The sequence below is a fragment of the Schistocerca piceifrons genome, chromosome 1 (assembly GCF_021461385.2).
Source record: "Schistocerca piceifrons isolate TAMUIC-IGC-003096 chromosome 1, iqSchPice1.1, whole genome shotgun sequence".
Classification (NCBI taxonomy): domain Eukaryota; kingdom Metazoa; phylum Arthropoda; class Insecta; order Orthoptera; family Acrididae; genus Schistocerca; species Schistocerca piceifrons.
In genome coordinates this window covers 60911317-60930815 of record NC_060138.1, presented here as the reverse complement: position 1 = coordinate 60930815, position 19499 = coordinate 60911317, and the positions used below count along the sequence as shown (strand labels likewise).

Below are 19499 nucleotides of genomic sequence, written 5' to 3'. Positions count from 1 at the left end.
ACATTAGACTGTAGTCTCGGTATTATGTTGTGTTTGGTACTTTTTGGACTTGGATTTAAGTAAATAAAGGTAACATCGTATAGAACTGGAAGTCGTACTATCAGTTGCCAGGAGAAGAAGAAATTTGGAGCATTTCAAATGTGACACTAAAAGATGTAATGAAATAAGAAGCAATGGAGTTTTCCGGGATCGGTGAGGAAATAAATGTATGGGAGACTGTTACCATATGGTGGGACACATTATTGGGCCTTATATTCCGGCACCAGGTTAACCCTGTCGCTGTGAAGACAGGAATATACAAAACAGCTTAAAGAAAACGTTTCTTGTGGTACCTAGACAGAAATGAAAGAAAAAAACAGCCCAAGGTAGTAAAACATGGAGGACAGGTTCAAACTTGTGATGAGCCTGACTGAGAAATGATCTCGTATACGTTTATGGCACAGAGCTATGGGTCATGAACTTAACTGCCGTCTATCAGTTCCGCTGCAAATGTTGTGTTCCCAAGTATGAAAGAAAAGCTCTCGTGTTTCCAGTCGGTCCGCAGAGTTTAGAAACCGCAATATTTCGACAACAGCCATCTTCACCATTTCCTGCGGAAGGGCGGGATAAGAACACTAACAACCATCTGGAAGACCGCGAGCTTTTAATCACTGTTCTCACTTGTTTCGTGTTTACAGGTGTAAACTGTAAGCTTTTCATATTTCCATGAGTGTAATTAATGTCGGTGGTTGAATTCCCCTTACCTGCCACCACCATGTCGAGGTAGGACATCTCGTGCACGGCTTCGTACGTCACCTGCCCTCCATGTTTGCTGAGCACGCTGTCGACTTCATCCCTGAGGCGGTCCTGGATATGCGGGTTGACTGCCAGTTCGTGGATGCAGAAGCTCATTGTGGTCGACGATGTCTCGAAGCCCGCTACGAAGAAGACGAGGCACTGTGCAGCGAGTAGCTCGTCTGTGAGCGCTGCAACACGATACACCAACGTTAGTCTGTACTCTCAGTTGTTTACCTTCATAAAATAGATAACACTCCATGGAACTGGCTAAGTCTTTCTGAATACTCCTCATAGAATACTGTGATTACCAAGACAGCTTACCTTAAATGTAACAGGTCAGCAATATAGCAGGTGAGCAACTGGAAGCAGTAAATTCAATAAATTATCTGGGAGTAGCCATTAGGAGTTATTTATATTGGGATGACCATATAAAATTAATTGTCGGTAAAGCAGATGCCAGGCTGAGATTCATTGGAAGAATCCTAAGGAAATACAGTCCGAAAACAAAGGAAGTAGATTACAGTACACTTGCCGGCCGCGGTGGTCTAGCGGTTCTAGGCGCTCAGTCAGGAACCGCGCGACTGCTACGGTCGCAGGTTCGAATCCTGCCTCGGGCATGGATGTGTGTGATGTCCATAGGTTAGTTAGGTTTAAGTAGTTCTAAGTTCTAGGGGACTTATGACCACAGATGTTGAGTCCCATAGTGCTCAGAGCCATTTGAACCATTTTTGTTACAGTACACTTGTTCGCCCACTGCTTGAATACTGCTGACCGGTGTGGGATCCGTACCAGATAGGGTTCATAGAAGAGATAGAAAAGATCCAACGGAGAGCAGCGCGCTTCGATACAGGACCATTTAGTAATCGCGAAAGCGTTACGGATATAGTAGATAAACTCAAGTGGAATACTCTGCAAAAGACACGCTCAGTACCTCGCTACGGGCTTTTTGTTGAAGTTTCGAGAACATACCTTCACTGAAGAGTCACGCAGTAAGTTGCTCCCACCTAAGTATGTCTCGCGAAGAGACCATGAGGATAAAATCAGAGAGATTAGAGCCCACACAGAGGCATACCGACAATCTTTCTTTCCACGAACAATACGAGACTGGAATAGAAGGGAGAACCGACAGAGGTACTCAAGGTACCCTCCGCCATACACCGTCAGGTGGCTTGCGGAGTATGGATGTAGATGTAGATCATTTTAATGTATCGTAAAATGGACGGTCAGTGAGTGATGCAACATTTCTTTTTATAAATCGTGTTGGTTTTATTCAGGATTTCAACACACTATACTATTCCCCACTCTACAAAACCCTGTTTTTCAGCTTAATCTGCGTGCACAAGACGCTCCTACGCCGCCTTACTGGAAAGGCTTGTATGCCTGCACGGTATACCACTCTGCTGGTCGACGTCGGAGCCAAGGTTTTGCTGCATCAATGACCTCTTCATAATTAACGTACTGAATTACACGGAGTGGATCCTTCATTGAGCCAAACAGATGGAAGTCGAGGGCACGAGATTAAGGTCGTAGGGTGGAAAACAATCCAATGGTTTCGTGAACTCCTCTCGGGTGCTCAGAATTCCGTTAGTCTTCGCGTTGTCATAGAAAAGGAGAAGTTTGTTTGCAAGTTTATGGTGACGTACACGCTAAACTCGTTTCTTCAGTTTACTGAGGATTTACTAAACACAGCCTTCCAAAATGCCTTCACAAAAGAAGACGAAGTGAATATTCCATAATTCGAATGGAGAGCAGCTGCCGAAATGAGTAACGTAGAAGTAAATATCCCCGGAGTAGTGAGGCAACTCTAATCACTTAATAAAAGCAAGTGCTCTGGTCGAGACTGTATACCAATTAGGTTCCTTTCGGAGTATGCTGATACATTAGCTCCATACTTAACAATCGTATACAACCGTTCGCTCGACGAAAGATCCGTATCCAAAGACTGGAAAGTTGAACTGGTTACACCAATATTCAAGAAAGGTAGTAGGAGTAATCCACTAAATCACAGGCCCATATCGTTAACGTCGATATGCAGCAGGATTTTAGAAAATATATTATGTGCGAACATTATGAATTACCTCGAAGGAAGCGGTCTATTGACACACAGTCAACATGGGTTTAGAAAACATCGTTCCTGTGAAACACAATTAGCTTTTTATTCACATGAAGTGCTGAGTGCTATTGACAAGGGATTTCAAATCGATTCTGTATTCCTGGATTTCCGGAAGGCTTTTGACACTGCACCACACAAGCGGCTAGTAGTGAAATTGCGTGCTTATGGAAATCGTCTCAGTTATGTGACTGGATTTGCGATTTCCTGTCAGAGAGGGCACAGTTCGTAGTAATTGACGGAAAGTCATCAAGTAAAACAGAAGTGATTTCAGGCGTTCCCCAAGAGTGTTATAGTCAAATTGCTGTTCCTTATCTATATACAAGACAATCTGAGCAGCCGTCTTCGGTTGTTTGCAGATGAAGCTGTCGTTTATCGACTAATAAAGTCATCAGAAGATCGAAGCAAACTGGAAAACGATTTAGAAAAGATTTCTGAATGGTGCGAAAAGTTGTAGTTGACACTAAATAACGGAAAGTGTGAGGTCATCCACATGAGTGCCAAAAGGAACTTTTTAGACTTCAGTTAAACGAAAAATCAGTCTAATCTAAAAGCCGTGAATTCAACTAAATACCTAGGTATTACAATTACGAACAACTTAAATTGAAAAGAACACATAGAAAATGTTGTGGGGAAGGCTAACCAAAGGCTGCGTTTTATTGGCAGAACACTTAGAAAATGTAACAGACCTACTAAGGAGACTGCCTACACTACGCTTGTCCGTTCTCTTTTAGAATACTGCTGCGCGGTGTGGGATTCTTACCAGGTAGGACTGACGGAGTACATCGAAAAAGTTCAAAGAAAGGCAGCACGTTTTGTATCATCGCGAAATATGGGAGAGAGTGTCACAGAAATGATACAGAATTTGGGCTGGAAATCGTTAAAAGAAAGGCGTTTTTCGTTGCGACGGAATCTTCTCACGAAATTACAATCACCAACTTTCATCTCCGAATGCGCAAATATTCTGTTGACACCTACCTACATAGGGCAGAACGATCATCACGATAAAATAAGGGAAATCAGAGCTTGTACGGAAAGATATAGGAGTTCATTCTTTTCGCGCGCTGTACGAGATTGGAATAATAGAGAATTGTGAAGGTGGTTCGATGAACCCTCTGCCAGTCACTTAAATGTGATTTGCAGAATATCCACGTAGATTTAGATAACACAATATGCTTCCTAGGTGACGGTGGACATAAAACAGAATGACCCCTTCAGAGTCCGAGAAGACCGTCGCTGTGACTTTCCCAGCGGAGAGTGTGGCTTTGAACTTTTTCTCCGACGGAGAAGTAGTGTAGCGCCACTCAGTGGATTGCAGTTTCGACGATCAGAATCGTAGCGCCCAACCAATTACGCACAGAAGGTCCGCCGTCTCACTTTATGGACTTCCGTTAGGCGTGAGGAATCCAACTAGCACACACTTTCGACTACACCAAATGGTGGACGAGTGTGTCGGCACTACCAACACAGTCGTCTAGCCATACAGCGACATGTTTGATTGTGATCCGTATATCACCTCAAATGAGAGGGTCCGCGCGTTCCATCATTGCAGAAGCTACAGCTGTGTGCGGCCAGCCGACACGCGATGGATGGGACGGGTTTGTGCGACCTTGTTGCGATAATGACAGGCACCGCGTCCAACGAGTCACCGCGCTTTTGATCAATTGCAGGTCTCCGCAGACATTCTGCTGGCGCTACGAATATCTTTGATGGTCATGTTTTCGACTGAAAGAAACACAATGGCAGCTCTCAGGCTTGGAACGCAACTCCCTTACAGATGGCATTTTGAAGGCTACATATAGTGCCACCACACATCGGAACTTAATGAAACTACACTACTGGCCATTAAAAGTGCTACACCACGAGGATGACGTGCTACAGACGCGAAATTTAACCGACAGGAAGAAGATGCTGTGATATACAAATGATTAGTTTTTCAAAGCATTCACACAACGTTGGCGCCGCTGGCGATCCCTACAACGTTGCTGACATGAGGAAAGTTTCCAAACGATTTCTCATACACAAACAGCGGTTGACCGGCGTTGCCTGGTGAAACGTTGTTGTGATGCCTCGTGGAAGGAGGAGAAATGCGTACTATCACGTTTCCGACATTGATAGAGGTCGGATTGTAGCCTATCGCGATTGCGGTTTGTCGTATCGCGACATTGCTGCTCGCGTTGGTCGAGATCCAATGACAGTTAGCAGAATATGGAATCGGTGGGTTCAGGAGGGTAATACGGACCGCCGTGCTGGATCCCAACGGCCTCGTATCACTAGCAGTCGAGATAACACGGCTCTTATCCGCATGGCTGTAACGGACTGTGCAGCCACGTCTCGATCCCTGAGTCAACAGATGGGGACGTTTGCAAGACAACAACCCTCTGCACGAACAGTTCGACGACGTTTGCAGCAGCATGGACTATCAACTCGGAGACCATGGTTGCGGTTACCCTTGACGCTGCATCACAGACATGAGCACCTGCGATGGTGTACTCAACGACGAACCTCGGCGTACGAATGGCAAAACGTCATTTTTTCCGATGAATCCAGGTTCTGTTTACAGCATCATGATGGTCGCATCCGTGTTTGGCAACTTATCGGTGAACGCACATTGGAAGAGTGTATTCGTCATCGGCATACTGGCGTATCACCCGGCGTGATGGTATGGGGTGCCAATGGTTACACGTCTCGGTCACCTCTTGATCGCATTGACGGCACTTTGAACAGTGGACGTTACATTTCAGATGTGTTACGACGCGTGGCTCTACATTCAATCCCTGCGAAACCCTACATTTCAACAGGATAATGCACGACCGCATGTTGCAGGTCCTGTACGGGCCTTTCTGTATACAGAAATGTTCGACTGCTGCCCTGGCCTGCACACAGGTCTCTCACCATGATGGCCAATGGTGGCCGAGCAACTGGCTCGTCACAATACGCCAGTCACTACTCCTGATGTACTTTGGTATCGTGTTGAAGCTGCGTGGGCAGCTGTACCTGTACACCCCATCGAAGCTCTGTTTGACTCAATGCCCAGGCGATTCAAGGCCGTTATTACGGCCAGAGGTGGTTGTTCTGGGTACTGATTTGTCAGGATCTATGCACCTAAATTGCGTGAAAATGTAATCACATGTTAGTTCTAGTATAATATATCTGTCCAATGAATACCCGTTTATCATCTGCATTTCTTATTGGTGTAGCAATTTTAATGGCCAGTAGTGTACATACGCTCAAGCGGAAATATTCCACGCCGCCCACAACAACAACAAGAAAATGGTTCAAATGGCTCTGAGGACTATGGGACTCAACATCTTAGGTCATAAGTCCCCTAGAACTTAGAACTACTGAAACCTAACTGATCTAAGGACATCACACACACCCATGCCCGGGGCAGGATTCGAACCTGCGACCGTAGCAGTCCCGTGGTTCCGGACTGCAGCGCCAGAACCGCACGGCCACCGCGGCCGTCGCCCACAACAAATTCCGTATTTTTTCAGTTGAAAATGGTCAAGAGTGGAGTCGAGCCTTCTTCTCACCATATGCTTTTACCCTTCACACCTACCACATTTAAGAAATTTAATGTTCCTCGATGCGATAGGTGTATGGTGTTGACCTATCCCTTCACGTTTTGAAGTTGTGCCATGAAACTCTTTCCTTCGAGGTTTAAATCAGTAGATCCACTTTAGCTACACGATTGTCGATATAATCTCAAGAATGTTCCTGTGGCGTCGTAGTTGAGTTGAGCATACTCTTAATCATCCGTACTTCTGTGTACTTACACTGCAGAAAAACACCTTCAGGAAACGCTTCGTAAACCGGATTTATAGTCGACATCAACAGTTTCCCTTCGTTAAGATAACCGTTCCTTTCTACTCCCAGGCTGCATGGTTATATTTTGTCGCCGTCAGTTGTTTTACGGTCCAAATAGCAAGTCTCATATACTACTTTCAGGGCCTCATTTCCGAATGAAATTCGCCCAGCGTCGCCTGATATATTTTGCTTACACTTCATTACCTACAATGTACTTTTACTGACATGTGTCTTATGGTTTTTCTTCTGGATAACTACTCATTCCTGTCACCTGAACTCCATTGTCCTTGAGAGTCTCTGCAGGAATTGTTATAGGCAATACTTAAAATTTTCGTCTCTTCCTCGGTATCTCTCATCCGCTCTCCCAAATTTCTCCTTCGTTATCTTTGCTGTTGGTTTGATGTACTGATTCAATAACAATGGTATAAGCGACTGGTCTGTCGCACTGCCTTTCTTGCGTTTCGAATGTTATCACTACAATCTGTTTTCTTCTGCATCTACATCTATACTACCCAAGCCACTTTATGGTGTGTTTAAGAAAGTACTTCGTGTATCAGTTTCATTCCACTATTTTCCAGTCTGAACTGTTCGCGGAAAGAGCGATTAATAGTAAGCCTCCATATAAGCTAGAGTCTCTCCAATCTAACGTCCACGATCTTTCTTTGAAATATCCATACGAGGACCGTCAGTTTTGGACGTTTTACAGCAAACCACAACGTGATTCAGAGCGTCTTTCTTGAAGTATCTCCCAGTGGAGTTGGCTGAGCATTCCGTGACGCTTTCGCGTATACTAAACGAACCTGTAACGAAACGTGCTGCTATTGCTTGGGTCTCCTCTATTTCCTGTCTCAGTCCTTTCTGGTACGGATCCCAGAATGACGAGCAATATTTAAATACTGGTAGAACGAAGGTTTTATAAGCTACCGCTTTTATGAGTGGGACACATTTTCTCTCTACTCTCCCAATGAATCTCAGTATGGCATCTGTCTTACCTGCAATTAGTTTTTTGTCATACGCATACTCACAGATATTTTATGGATGTGACTACTTGTAGTAGTGCTGTTGATATAATAACGATTTATCGATATATCGAGACCCCATGTGAAAATATCGCTTTTGTACAAGCGATATTGAACACTGATATATCGATATCAAAATGGCAACGTCGAGTGCCGATATTTTTATTTTATATTATATTTTTTTCACAATTTCTGGTAAATATCTGAAATTGTTCTTTTGAAACTGTAGTAGAACATAATTTACTTTCAATGTGTGAAGGGGTCTTACTACTTCTTGAGGTTTCACCAAGTGCACTCTGTCTCTCTGATTGTGTGGAGGAAGTATATGTCCACTGGAGGGGGGGGGGGGAAGTGAGGATGTTAAAGGAATAGCACACCTGCTATTTCTTCACATCGGAATTCTTCAAAAACAGTTGCTGAAAATGATGAACAAAAATCTAAATGAGAAAATTTGTCTGTATGGTAGACGGAGACGTGTGAGAGGAAATTCTGACGTAATCGACACTCGGCGTTACCAACAGAAACTGCAACGTTTAGCTTCGCCAAGCAAGTTTGAATCTCCAGCTGCTAGGTCGCTGGCGTTGGCGGAAATGGAAAAACAGGAAAGTCGACATGAAGTGTTCCAGACAAATCAGATATGTCACGACACCGAAAGAAGGACACATCGGACACCTTCTATTACGCCACTTAACGCCACTTACTCGTATATGCAATTACAATTGATATCAAAGTGATTAGTGCCAAGAGTGAACGCGTGTAGTTTTCCTTTCATTTATTGTTCTTGGGAGGATAGGTAGGGTGCTAGCTTGTTGATGTAAAGAATATCTAATAATAAATCAGTGCTTAAATACAGAGTTCTAAACCCGGCAGTATATTTACAATGTGCAGCCGATATTTTTATAGGCAAACACGTGGGTAGCTTTACCGTCGATATATTGATACATTCCTTCGATACATCTAGGGACGGTAAGGAATTTTTTAAATATCGATACACCGGAATACCTATATTTTTAAAAATGTGAACAGACCTAGTTTCTATTGAATGTTCTACAATCTTACATCCATACAATAATTAATCAGCCTTACTGCCTATTTAAGCACAATATTCTACATATGATTACTTTGAGAGGCAGCTGCCAGTCCCTCGACATCTATATCTGAACTCAGCAAGCCACCTTATGGTGTAAGGTACATCGTGCATCATTGTTGCTTCTCCGTTTTCTTGTTTCAGTCGTAAATGGTTCGCGGGAAGAACTGTGAGCTTCGATGCCTCTACTTTTACATTCAATGCCTTTTCGCGAGATACAGGTAGAAGAAAATAATTGACTGGTTGACTCTCGCAGAAACGCACTCTCTCAGAACTTTGACAGTAAAGCACAGGGTGATCCAAAACACCTCTCTTACAGCGTCTGTCTCTGGACCTGTAACGAAGCAAGCTGCTCTCCGTTGGATCTTCTCTATCTCTTCTATCAACCTTATCTGGTACAGATCTCACACCGGTGAGCAGCAGTCAAGGAGTGGGCGAACAAGTGTACTGAAACTACTTCCTTGATTTTTGGATTGCATTTCCTCAGGATTCTTCCAATGAATCTCACTCTGGCATCTGCTTTACCGACGATTAATTTTATATGTCATTCCATTTTAAATCACTCCTAATGCCTACGTCCAGATAATTTATGGAATTAACTGCTTCCAGTTGCTGACCTGCTATATTGTAGCTAAATGATAAAGAATCTTTCTTTCTGTGTATTCGCAGCACATTACACTTGTCTACATTGAGATTCAATTGCCATTCCGTGCACCATGCGTCAATTCATTGCAGATCCTCCTGCATTTCAGTACAATTTTCCATTGTTACAACCTCTCGATAAACCACAGCATCATCCGCAAAAAGCCTCAGTGAACTTCCGATGTTATCCACAAGGTCATTTATACACTCCTGGAAATGAAAAAAGAACACATTGACACCGGTGTGTCAGACCCACCATACTTGCTCCGGACACTGCGAGAGGGCTGTACAAGCAATGATCACACGCACGGCACAGCGGACACACCAGGAACCGCGGTGTTGGCCGTCGAATGGCGCTAGCTGCGCAGCATTTGTGCACCGCCGCCGTCAGTGTCAGCCAGTTTGCCGTGGCATACGGAGCTCCATCGCAGTCTTTAACACTGGTAGCATGCCGCGACAGCGTGGACGTGAACCGTATGTGCAGTTGACGGACTTTGAGCGAGGGCGTATAGTGGGCATGCGGGAGGCCGGGTGGACGTACCGCCGAATTGCTCAACACGTGGGGCGTGAGGTCTCCGCAGTACATCGATGTTGTCGCCAGTGGTCGGCGGAAGGTGCACGTGTCCGTCGACCTGGGACCGGACCGCAGCGACGCACGGATGCACGCCAAGACCGTAGGATCCTACGCAGTGCCGTAGGGGACCGCACCGCCACTTCCCAGCAAATTAGGGACACTGTTGCTCCTGGGGTATCGGCGAGGACCATTCGCAACCGTCTCCATGAAGCTGGGCTACGGTCCCGCACACCGTTAGGCCGTCTTCCGCTCACGCCCCAACATCGTGCAGCCCGCCTCCAGTGGTGTCGCGACAGGCGTGAATGGAGGGACGAATGGAGACGTGTCGTCTTCAGCGATGAGAGTCGCTTCTGCCTTGGTGCCAATGATGGTCGTATGCGTGTTTGGCGCCGTGCAGGTGAGCGCCACAATCAGGACTTCATACGACCGAGGCACACAGGGCCAACACCCGGCATCATGGTGTGGGGAGCGATCTCCTACACTGGCCGTACACCACTGGTGATCGTCGAGGGGACACTGAATAGTGCACGGTACATCCAAACCGTCATCGAACCCATGGTTCTACCATTCCTAGACCGGCAAGGGAACTTGCTGTTCCAACAGGACAATGCACGTCCGCATGTATCCCGTGCCACCCAACGCGCTCTAGAAGGTGTAAGTCAACTACCCTGGCCAGCAAGATCTCCGGATCTGTCCCCCATTGAGCATGTTTGGGACTGGATGAAGCGTCGTCTCACGCGGTCTGCACGTCCAGCACGAACGCTGGTCCAACTGAGGCGCCAGGTGGAAATGGCATGGCAAGCCGTTCCACAGGACTACATCCAGCATCTCTACGATCGTCTCCATGGGAGAATAGCAGCCTGCATTGCTGCGAAAGGTGGATATACACTGTACTAGTGCCGACATTGTGCATGCTCTGTTGCCTGTGTCTATGTGCCTGTGGTTCTGTCAGTGTGATCATGTGATGTATCTGACCCCAGGAATGTGTCAATAAAGTTTCCCCTTCCAGGGACAATGAATTCACGGTGTTCTTATTTCAATTTCCAGGAGTGTGTATATTGTGAACAGCAACGGTCCCACGACACTCCCTTGCGGCACACCCGAAGTCACTCTTACTCTGCATTGCGAATGACATGCTGCGTTCTGTTATCTAGGAACTCTTCAATCCAACCACACAATTGGTCTGATAATCCATATGCTCTTACTTTGTTCATCAAACGACTGTGGGAACTGTATCAAACACCTTGCGGAAGTCAAGAAACACGGTACCTACCTGGGAACCCGTGTCTATGGCCCTCTGAGTCTTGTGGACGAATAGCGCGAGTTGGGTTTCACACGATCGTCTTTTTCGAAACCCATGCTGATTCCTACAGAGTAGATTTCTAGTCTCCAGAAAAGTCATTATACTCGAACATAATACGTGTTACAAAATTCTACAGCTGATCGCCGTTAGAGATATAGGTCAATAGTTCTGCACATCTGTTCGACGTGCCTTCATGAAAACGGGGATGACCTGAGCCCTTTTCCAATCTGATTAACCATTTTCATAGGAAGAAACGTCATCTTCCTGCAGACCGTGCCGCACGTTCTTAGTGGCATGCGTGTACTTACTGAAGTCGGTGTCCGGTGAGTGAGAAACCTCCTTGCCCTTGTCAGGACTGTCGTGGTCAGGGTCTACCTGCCCCTTCTGCTGCAGCTGCAGCAGCAGGTTGACGAAATCGTTCCTGACCACGCCATTCTTCTTCCTGTAGTCCACGGTCTCACGCACAGCGCCCATGAAGAAGCGCTCGTGTTCGGGACTCAGAAATTTTATGCGCAGCAGGTAACCAATACGCACCTGCAACACAGAATTGAATATTATTACGTCAGACATGTAAGGTACGTTCACTTCTTTCCTTGTCGGAGAACGTAAATGAAATCCACAGAGAAGCATCGAGAAACAGTGAGACGTCTATAATTTATTATTTTGTCCACGATGGCGTGTGAAAACCGCGGGTGTTTTCAGAAACCAGTGAAGCAGTAATCTGAAATGAGTTATGCTAGTTGCACATGTGTCCAAGACGTCGTACGTAGACTGGCTCATTGTTAATCCTTGATAATGGCAACGAAGGTGGTCTCTATTAATGTAATAAATAAAGAATATCTCTTTCTCAGGATAAATACATATGTAAATGTATATATATTTGTAGAAGAAATGCATGGGACAACGCTTCAGACTAAATATTGTTCTTTAAAATGGCTAACATAAACGACTAATAACATCTAACTGAAACTACAGCGTGTTGAGATTTATATCTTATGTAGAGTCTGTATTTCCGATAAAATATGTTTACTATTCTCAACTGCGACTACCATTAGTGCCACAGGAAAAACAATCCACACGAGGATCAGCACGAACAATTAAACCGAGGGGTCTGCAACCATCGATTTCAATCAAGTTCCCCCAGCAGAGTGGGGGACCCTCTGGAAAAAAATGAAAGAAGGAAAGCAAGGGAGGTGAAACGTTACGATGCGTCATCCGTTTCGGACCAGTATAAATAGTTGGAACACTAGATAATAACGATATGTTATTTATACACAGTTGGCAATTATTGAACTCCACGAAATAAAATAGTCGTTAACTTCTGAACAGTTTGCGTTAGGACGTCCAAACTGTACGGTTGGCCGCGGTGCATGATGGGAGTCAGTATGCGCATGCGCACTCGCAGGACATTAATATGAATGTGGTCTGGTTTAGCGACGAAGGCCACTTTCATGTGGTTAGGTTCATCAATAAGCTAAATTGGCGCATTTTGGGAACTGAGAATCCGCATTCAGCGGCAAACGAATTGCAAAATGATTTAGATAAGATATCTCTATGGCGCGAGAAGTGGCGATTGACCTTGAATAAAGTAAAGTACGAAGTTATCCACATGAGTACTAAGAAATCTGCTAAATTTCGATTACGCGATAAGGCACACAAACCTGAAGGATGTACATTCAATTGAATACTTAGAGATTACAATTACAAATAACCTAAATTGGAACTATCACATAGATAATGTTGTGCGTAGAGCAAACCAAAGACTGCGATTCGTTGGCAGAACATTTGAAAGGTGCAACAGGTCTACAAACGATACTGCTTACGCCACGCTGGTTCGTCCTATTCTGGAGTATTGCTGTGCGGTGTGGGATCCGCATCACGTGGGACTGACGGATGACATCGAAAAAGTTTAAACAATGGCGGCTCGTTTTGTATTATCGCGAAATAGGGGAGATAGTGGCACAGACATGATACGTGGAGATGAAGTCATTAAAATCAAGGCGTTTTCCGTTGCTACGGGATCTTCTCATGAAATTTCAATCACTGTTTTTCTCCTCCGAATGCCAAAACATTTTGTTGGCACCTACGTAGATACGGAGAAATGATTATCACGATAAAATAGGAGAATCAGAGCTCGCACAGAAAAATTTAAGTGCTCGTATTCCCAGAGCGCCGATAGACAGTGGAACGGTAGAGAGACAGATTTAAGATGGTCCATTGAACCCTCTGTGAGGCACTTTATTGTGAATATCATAGTAATCACGTAGACGTAGACATGTCTGTGTGGTGTACAATGTCCAGTCACAGAATAATGGTAGGTATATTCCTTGATGGCACTGTGACTACCAACCGGTACGTGAAGGTTTTGGAAGATGATTTCATCCACATCATCCAAAGTGATCATGATTTCGACAAGATGCGGTTCATGCTAGATGGAGCCCTTCCCCATCGAAACAGCAGAGTGATGTCACGGAGGAGCACTTTGGGGACAGCATTCTGGCTCTGGGGTACCCAGTGGCAATTGGGATAGGTTCAGATGGATCAGAGCACTATGGGACTTAACATCTGAGGTCATCAGTCCCCTAGAACTTAGAACTACTTAAACCTAAATAACCTAACGACATCACACACAACCATGTCCAAGGCAGGATTCGAACCTGCGACCTTAGCGGTCGCGCGGTTACAGGCAGAAGCGCCTAGAACCGCTCGGCCACGCCGACCAGCAATTGGCATTGGCCGCCATATTTTCCGGATCTGAAGATATGCGACTCCTTTTTGTGGGGCTATATTAAAGACAAGGAGTACAGCAATAGCCCCAACACCATTGCTGAGCTGAAAACAGGCATTCAGGAGGTCATCCGCGGCATCGATGTTCAAATACTTCCATGGGTCATGCAGATTTGCGCTATTCGTCTGCGCCACATCATAGTCAGTGACGGCAGGCGTATCGAACATGTCATAACTTAAATCCGAATATGTGTAATTTCGTTTACATTTTGAATAAACTGTGTACACGTTGTTGTCTGTAACTAACTTACATTTTTTTCTCATATTTCTACAATTTTGACCCTGTACATTGATGTGTTGGCAGAAGAGCCAACACCGTGTTGCTAGAGGAGGCCGAATTGCACGCGTTTAAGCTCACGCAGACTGGCGTGAGGTCTGGAACAGTTAAAGGAGTTGAGTCTAATAAATAAAGTACGAAGCTCTTGGAATACTTAACTTTAATCCATAATTGGAGAACATCGCTCTTGATGATACATAATTACAATCTCCATATAAACTGGTAATGGCGCCTTCCTAGGTCGTAGCAAATGACGTAGCTGAAGGCTATGCTAACTATCGTTTAGGCAAATGAGAGCGTAATTGTCAGTGATCCATCTCTGGCAAAGTCTGCTGTACAACTGGGCGAGTGCTAGGACGTCTCTCTAGACCTGCCGTGTGGCGGCGCACGGTCTGCAATCACTGACAGTGGCGACACGCGGGTCCGACGTATACTACCGGACCGCGGCCGATTTAAAGGCTACCGCCTAGCAAGTGTGGTGTCTGGCGGTGACACCCCATTCCTCCCCCGCAAATCGGCGTACGGTTGTGTTATAAGGCTTCCGCCCGCCGTGGGGAGGACCCCATGTTGACGTATGCGACGAGGTGGGGAGCCTAACAACAGGCGAGGCTGTGCCTCCCGCACCCTGCCATTCGGCCCGAGGGGAGCTAGGGAACGCCTGAAAACATAGTCCAGGGTGCACGCCAACATGCGGTGTATGCGCCCGTAGAGAGAGAGGAGGGGCCGAAGATTCGACCTCCATCGGGCGGGGCAGCCGACGGCCGAAGACGACATATGGTCCGGAGCGGGCACGAGGTCCATGTCGGAGGACAGCTGGTCACGGGAAGCGATCGGCGGCGAGTGACCCAGGGAGGCGCTTGGCGGTTGCAGCGAAGCGTCCACTGCGGGCGTCGCCGGCGGGAGAAGAGGCGGCGGCGCGTCGCCATGGGGCAAAATGGAAAGTAGCGTCGGTAACACCTGGGGATGAGGCGAGCCAGTAGATGGCTCCCCAGGGCGCTGACCGGACGTCACCGTCGCTGAATGCAGACGGGGAGCGGCAGAACCCGTGTGACGAGAGAGGCACAGCTGATTGAGATGCCGACGCACCTCACCAGAGGCTCCCAAAAGCAGATACATAGCGCGGCCGAGGCAGCGAAGAATGCCCCCTGCGAACCAACGCCGTGAACCTCAATAGTTGCGATAGTATACAACGTCGCCTGGAGCAAAAGCAGGCGTCTGCCGCTGCACAGGAGCCTGATGCGGCGGATGTAACAAAGACATCAAGTCATTCCATGTAGGCTTTCACGGCCGGCGTCTTTATCAGTAAACTCTTCCGGGCTAAGTTGCCGTGGTCGATTTGTAGAACTTCTTCTCCCTGACGTTTCGGTCTCAACTACGGAGAACATCTTCCGAGGTGAGTCGACGACTGGCTGCTAGGAGCTGGGACCACCGCTTCTATAGAGATCGTAGGGGGCGCCACCACACGTCACGTGGCGTCGATGTGCAGCTATCTCTGGCTATCGTCTGTTCTGTCGATTACAGGCAATCGATTGTCGCGTGATTGATGCAACGTCGACCGCCATATCTTATCCAATTTTAATCCTTCTCCTTTACGATTAAAATTGTATTGATGTTTGTGGATTTCAATTGCCTCTCTATACATACGTGTATAATAGTGCGACGTCCTCGCTAGCACGCTTGTTTCACCAAATTTTATGTCGTGATCTCCATCCTTAAAAACATGTTCCGCTACTGCCGATTTGTCGATATGTCCCAAGCGACAGTTTCTTTTGTGCTCCGTCAACCGTGTATTGATGCTTCTTTTTGTAGTTCCTATGTAAACCCTGCCGCAACCACACGGAATTTTATATACCCCTGGGGTGGCTAGGGGGTGACGAGCATCTTTTGTTGATCTTAGGCATTCACTAATTTTCTTAGTAGGTCTAAAAATGGTCTCTACCTGAAACTTGGCTAGTACTTTTCCAATGCGATCCGTGATATTATGGATGAACGGAAGAAATACTTTTCCAGCTGATGGTTGTTGCTGTCTCCTATTTTTAGGCATTTTTCTATTTGAGTGAAGTGCTCGATTAATCTCGTTTTTCGTATAACCATTTTTCGCAAAGGCCATTCGTAAATGATTTAGTTCTTCTTGTAAGTAGCCTGGTTCACAAATATAATTGGCCCTATCCACTAATGTTTTTATGACCCCCCTCTTTTGCCTAGGGTGGTGGTTTGAGTTCTTATGGAGGTAGCGATCAGCATGTGTACCTTTCCTGTAGACCTTATGGCCTAAGGTCCCATCCGCCCGTTTGATAACTGATACATCCAAGAAGTTAAGTTGTCCATTCTTCTCCTTCTCCATAGTAATTTTAATCTTTGGGTTGATGCTATTTAAGTGTACCAGAAAATCATTCAAGTCTTCTTCCTCATGATTCCATATTACAAAGGGATCATCCACATACCGATACCACTTCGAGGGGCTTTCTTTGGCCGACTGCAGTGCTTGATGTTCAAAATATTCCATGAATAAATTCGCAATTGCGGGACTTAGGGGGCTTCCCATGGCTACCCCATCGATCTGTTCATAAAATTCACCATTGCACTGAAAATAGGTTGAGGATAGACAGTGTTGGAACAAGGCTACTATATCAGTAGGGGACATATTGGCTATATGGGAGAGAGCTTCATCAACTGGAACCATCGTGAACAAAGACACTATATCAAAACTGACAAGTATGTCATTAGGACCGACAGTAATTTCCCTCAAATTCTCAATGAAGTGTAGAGAATTTTTAATATGACTTTCAGTTTTGCCTATGTGAGGTTGTAACAAAGAGGCAAGGTGTCTGGCTAGTTCTTGGGTAGGAGCTCCAATTGCGCTGACTATTGGTCTCAAAGGAACATCAGGTTTATGTATCTTTGGTAATCCATATAATCTCGGAGGATAAGCCTCCGTTTTACAAAGATACTTTTTAGCTTCTGTAGGAATTGAAGACTGCTTTATCAGACGATTGGTGGCATTCAGCACATTCGTTGTGGGATCCTTTTTCAACTTCTTCTATGTGCTGGGTTCCAGGAGATCACTGGTCTTCTTGTGATAATCCTCAGTATTCATTAAGACAGTAACATTTCCCTTGGCAGCGGCAACTATAATAACATTCTTGTCTGCATTGATCTCCCGCAATGCCTTCCTTTCCCCTTGAGACAGATTGCTGCTGGGTGGCTTAGCTTTGCGTAATATCCTGGAGGTTTCCATTCTAATTTCATCAGCAGAATATGATGGTAACTGACGAATTCCTGCCTCTATATTAGCAATAATGTCCTCCACAGGAATCTTTGATGGAGTTATTGCAAAATTCCCTCCTTTAGACAGAACAGAAAGTTCTTCCTTAGACAATTCTTTTCCGATAAATTAATAACCGTTTGGGAATTGTTTGGAATCGGTGTTTCCTGTCGACCCTCTTGTAGACGATCAAACTTCTCCTTCTGCCTATTGGAAGACACTTCTGCACTAATCTCCATAGATCTAAATGTTAAACTGTCCACCTTGTTCCAATGACAAAACTACATAGTATTGCTAATAAGTAAATGAAGATTTAGCAGTTGGCCATCACATACGGCCAGTGCTCGTCGTGTCTGATGAATCGGCACACGTAGTGATGCCAGTTCCATACGAGAATAAATACGGTTAGCTTGCGCCGAATGAAACATTCTTCTCACTTTTAAAAACTCGGGAACTATACCGGTATCACGACAGCGTAGCAGAAAAATGAGTGAGCAAAGTTGTTGACCTTTCTTCTTGCGTAGGTTCTCCAGTCGTCGTACCCTAGTTGACATTTCCTCCCCGTAGAGGAGTCGAATCATTCCATGTAGGCTTTCACGGCCGGCGTCTTTATCAGTAAACTCTTCCGGGCTAAGTTACCGTGGTCAATCTGTAGAACTTCTTCTCCCTGACGTTTCGTTCTCAACTACGGAGAACATTTTCCGAGGTGAGTCGACGACTGGCTGCTAGGAGCTGGGGCCGCCGCTTATATAGAAATCGTAGGGGGCGCCACCACACGTCACGTGGCGTCGATGTGCAGCTATCTCTGGCTATCGTCTGTTCTGTCGATTACAGGCAATCGATTGTCACGTGATTGATGCAACGTCGACCGCCATATCTTATCCAATTTTAATCCTCACATACGCCAAACTGAGAGTCATATTAAAAACTCTCTACACTCCATTGAGAAATTGAGGGAAATTACTGTCGGTCCTAATGACATACTTGTCAGTTTTGATATAGTGTCTTTGTTCACGATGGTTCCAGTTGATGAAGCTCTCTCCCATATAGCCAATATGTTCCCTACTGATATAGTAGCCTTGTTCCAACACTGTCCATCCTCAACCTATTTTCAGTACAATGGTGAATTTTATGAACAGATCGATGGGGTAGCCATGGGAAGCCCCGTAAGTCCCGCAATTGCGAATTAATTCATGGAATATTTTGAACATCAAGCACTGCAGTCGGCCAATTACAGAACCTCGAAGTGGTATCGGTATGTGGATGATCCCTTTGTAATATGGAATCATGAGGAAGAAGACTTGAATGATTTCCTGGTACACCTAAATAGCATCAACCCAAAGATTAAATTTACTATGGAGAAGGAGAAGAATGGACAACTTAATTTCTTGGATGTATCAGTTATCAAACGGGCGGATGGGACCTTAGGCCATAAGGTCTACAGGAAAGGTACACATACTGATCGCTACCTCCATAAGAACTCAAACCACCACCCTCGGCAAAAGAGGGGGGTCATAAAAACACTAGTGGATAGGGCCAATTATATTTGTGAACCAGGCTACTTACAAGAAGAACTAAATCATTTACGAATGGCCTTTGCGAAAAATGGTTATACGAAAAACGAGATTAATCGAGCACTTCACCCAAATAGAAAAATGCCTAAAAATAGGAGACAGCAACAATCATCAGCTGGAAAAGTATTTCTTCCGTTCATCCATAATATCACGGATCGCATTGGAAAAGTACTAGCCAAGTTTCAGGTAGAGACCATTTTTAGACCTACTAAGAAAATTAGTGAATGCCTAAGATCAACAAAAGATGCTCGTCACCCCCTAGCCACCCCAGGGG

General features: G+C 45.5%; 1 protein-coding gene across 5 annotated transcripts in view; it reads right to left on the bottom strand.

Moving 5' to 3' along the window:
- The window catches only part of LOC124786328 (probable cytochrome P450 6a13), a 421393-nt gene that overhangs the window by 329475 nt on the left and 72419 nt on the right, over positions 1 to 19499 (bottom strand). For 4 of the 5 annotated variants that reach the window (XM_047254254.1, XM_047254256.1, XM_047254257.1 and 1 more), the window contains 2 exons: positions 11631 to 11856; positions 744 to 965 (listed from right to left, as the gene is read on the bottom strand). The exons of the other annotated variant lie outside the window; for it this stretch is intronic. In XM_047254254.1, coding sequence (XP_047110210.1) covers positions 744 to 965; positions 11631 to 11856 — 448 coding nt within the window. The remainder of the gene's footprint in view (positions 1 to 743; positions 966 to 11630; positions 11857 to 19499) is intronic. 5 annotated transcript variants of the gene reach the window in all.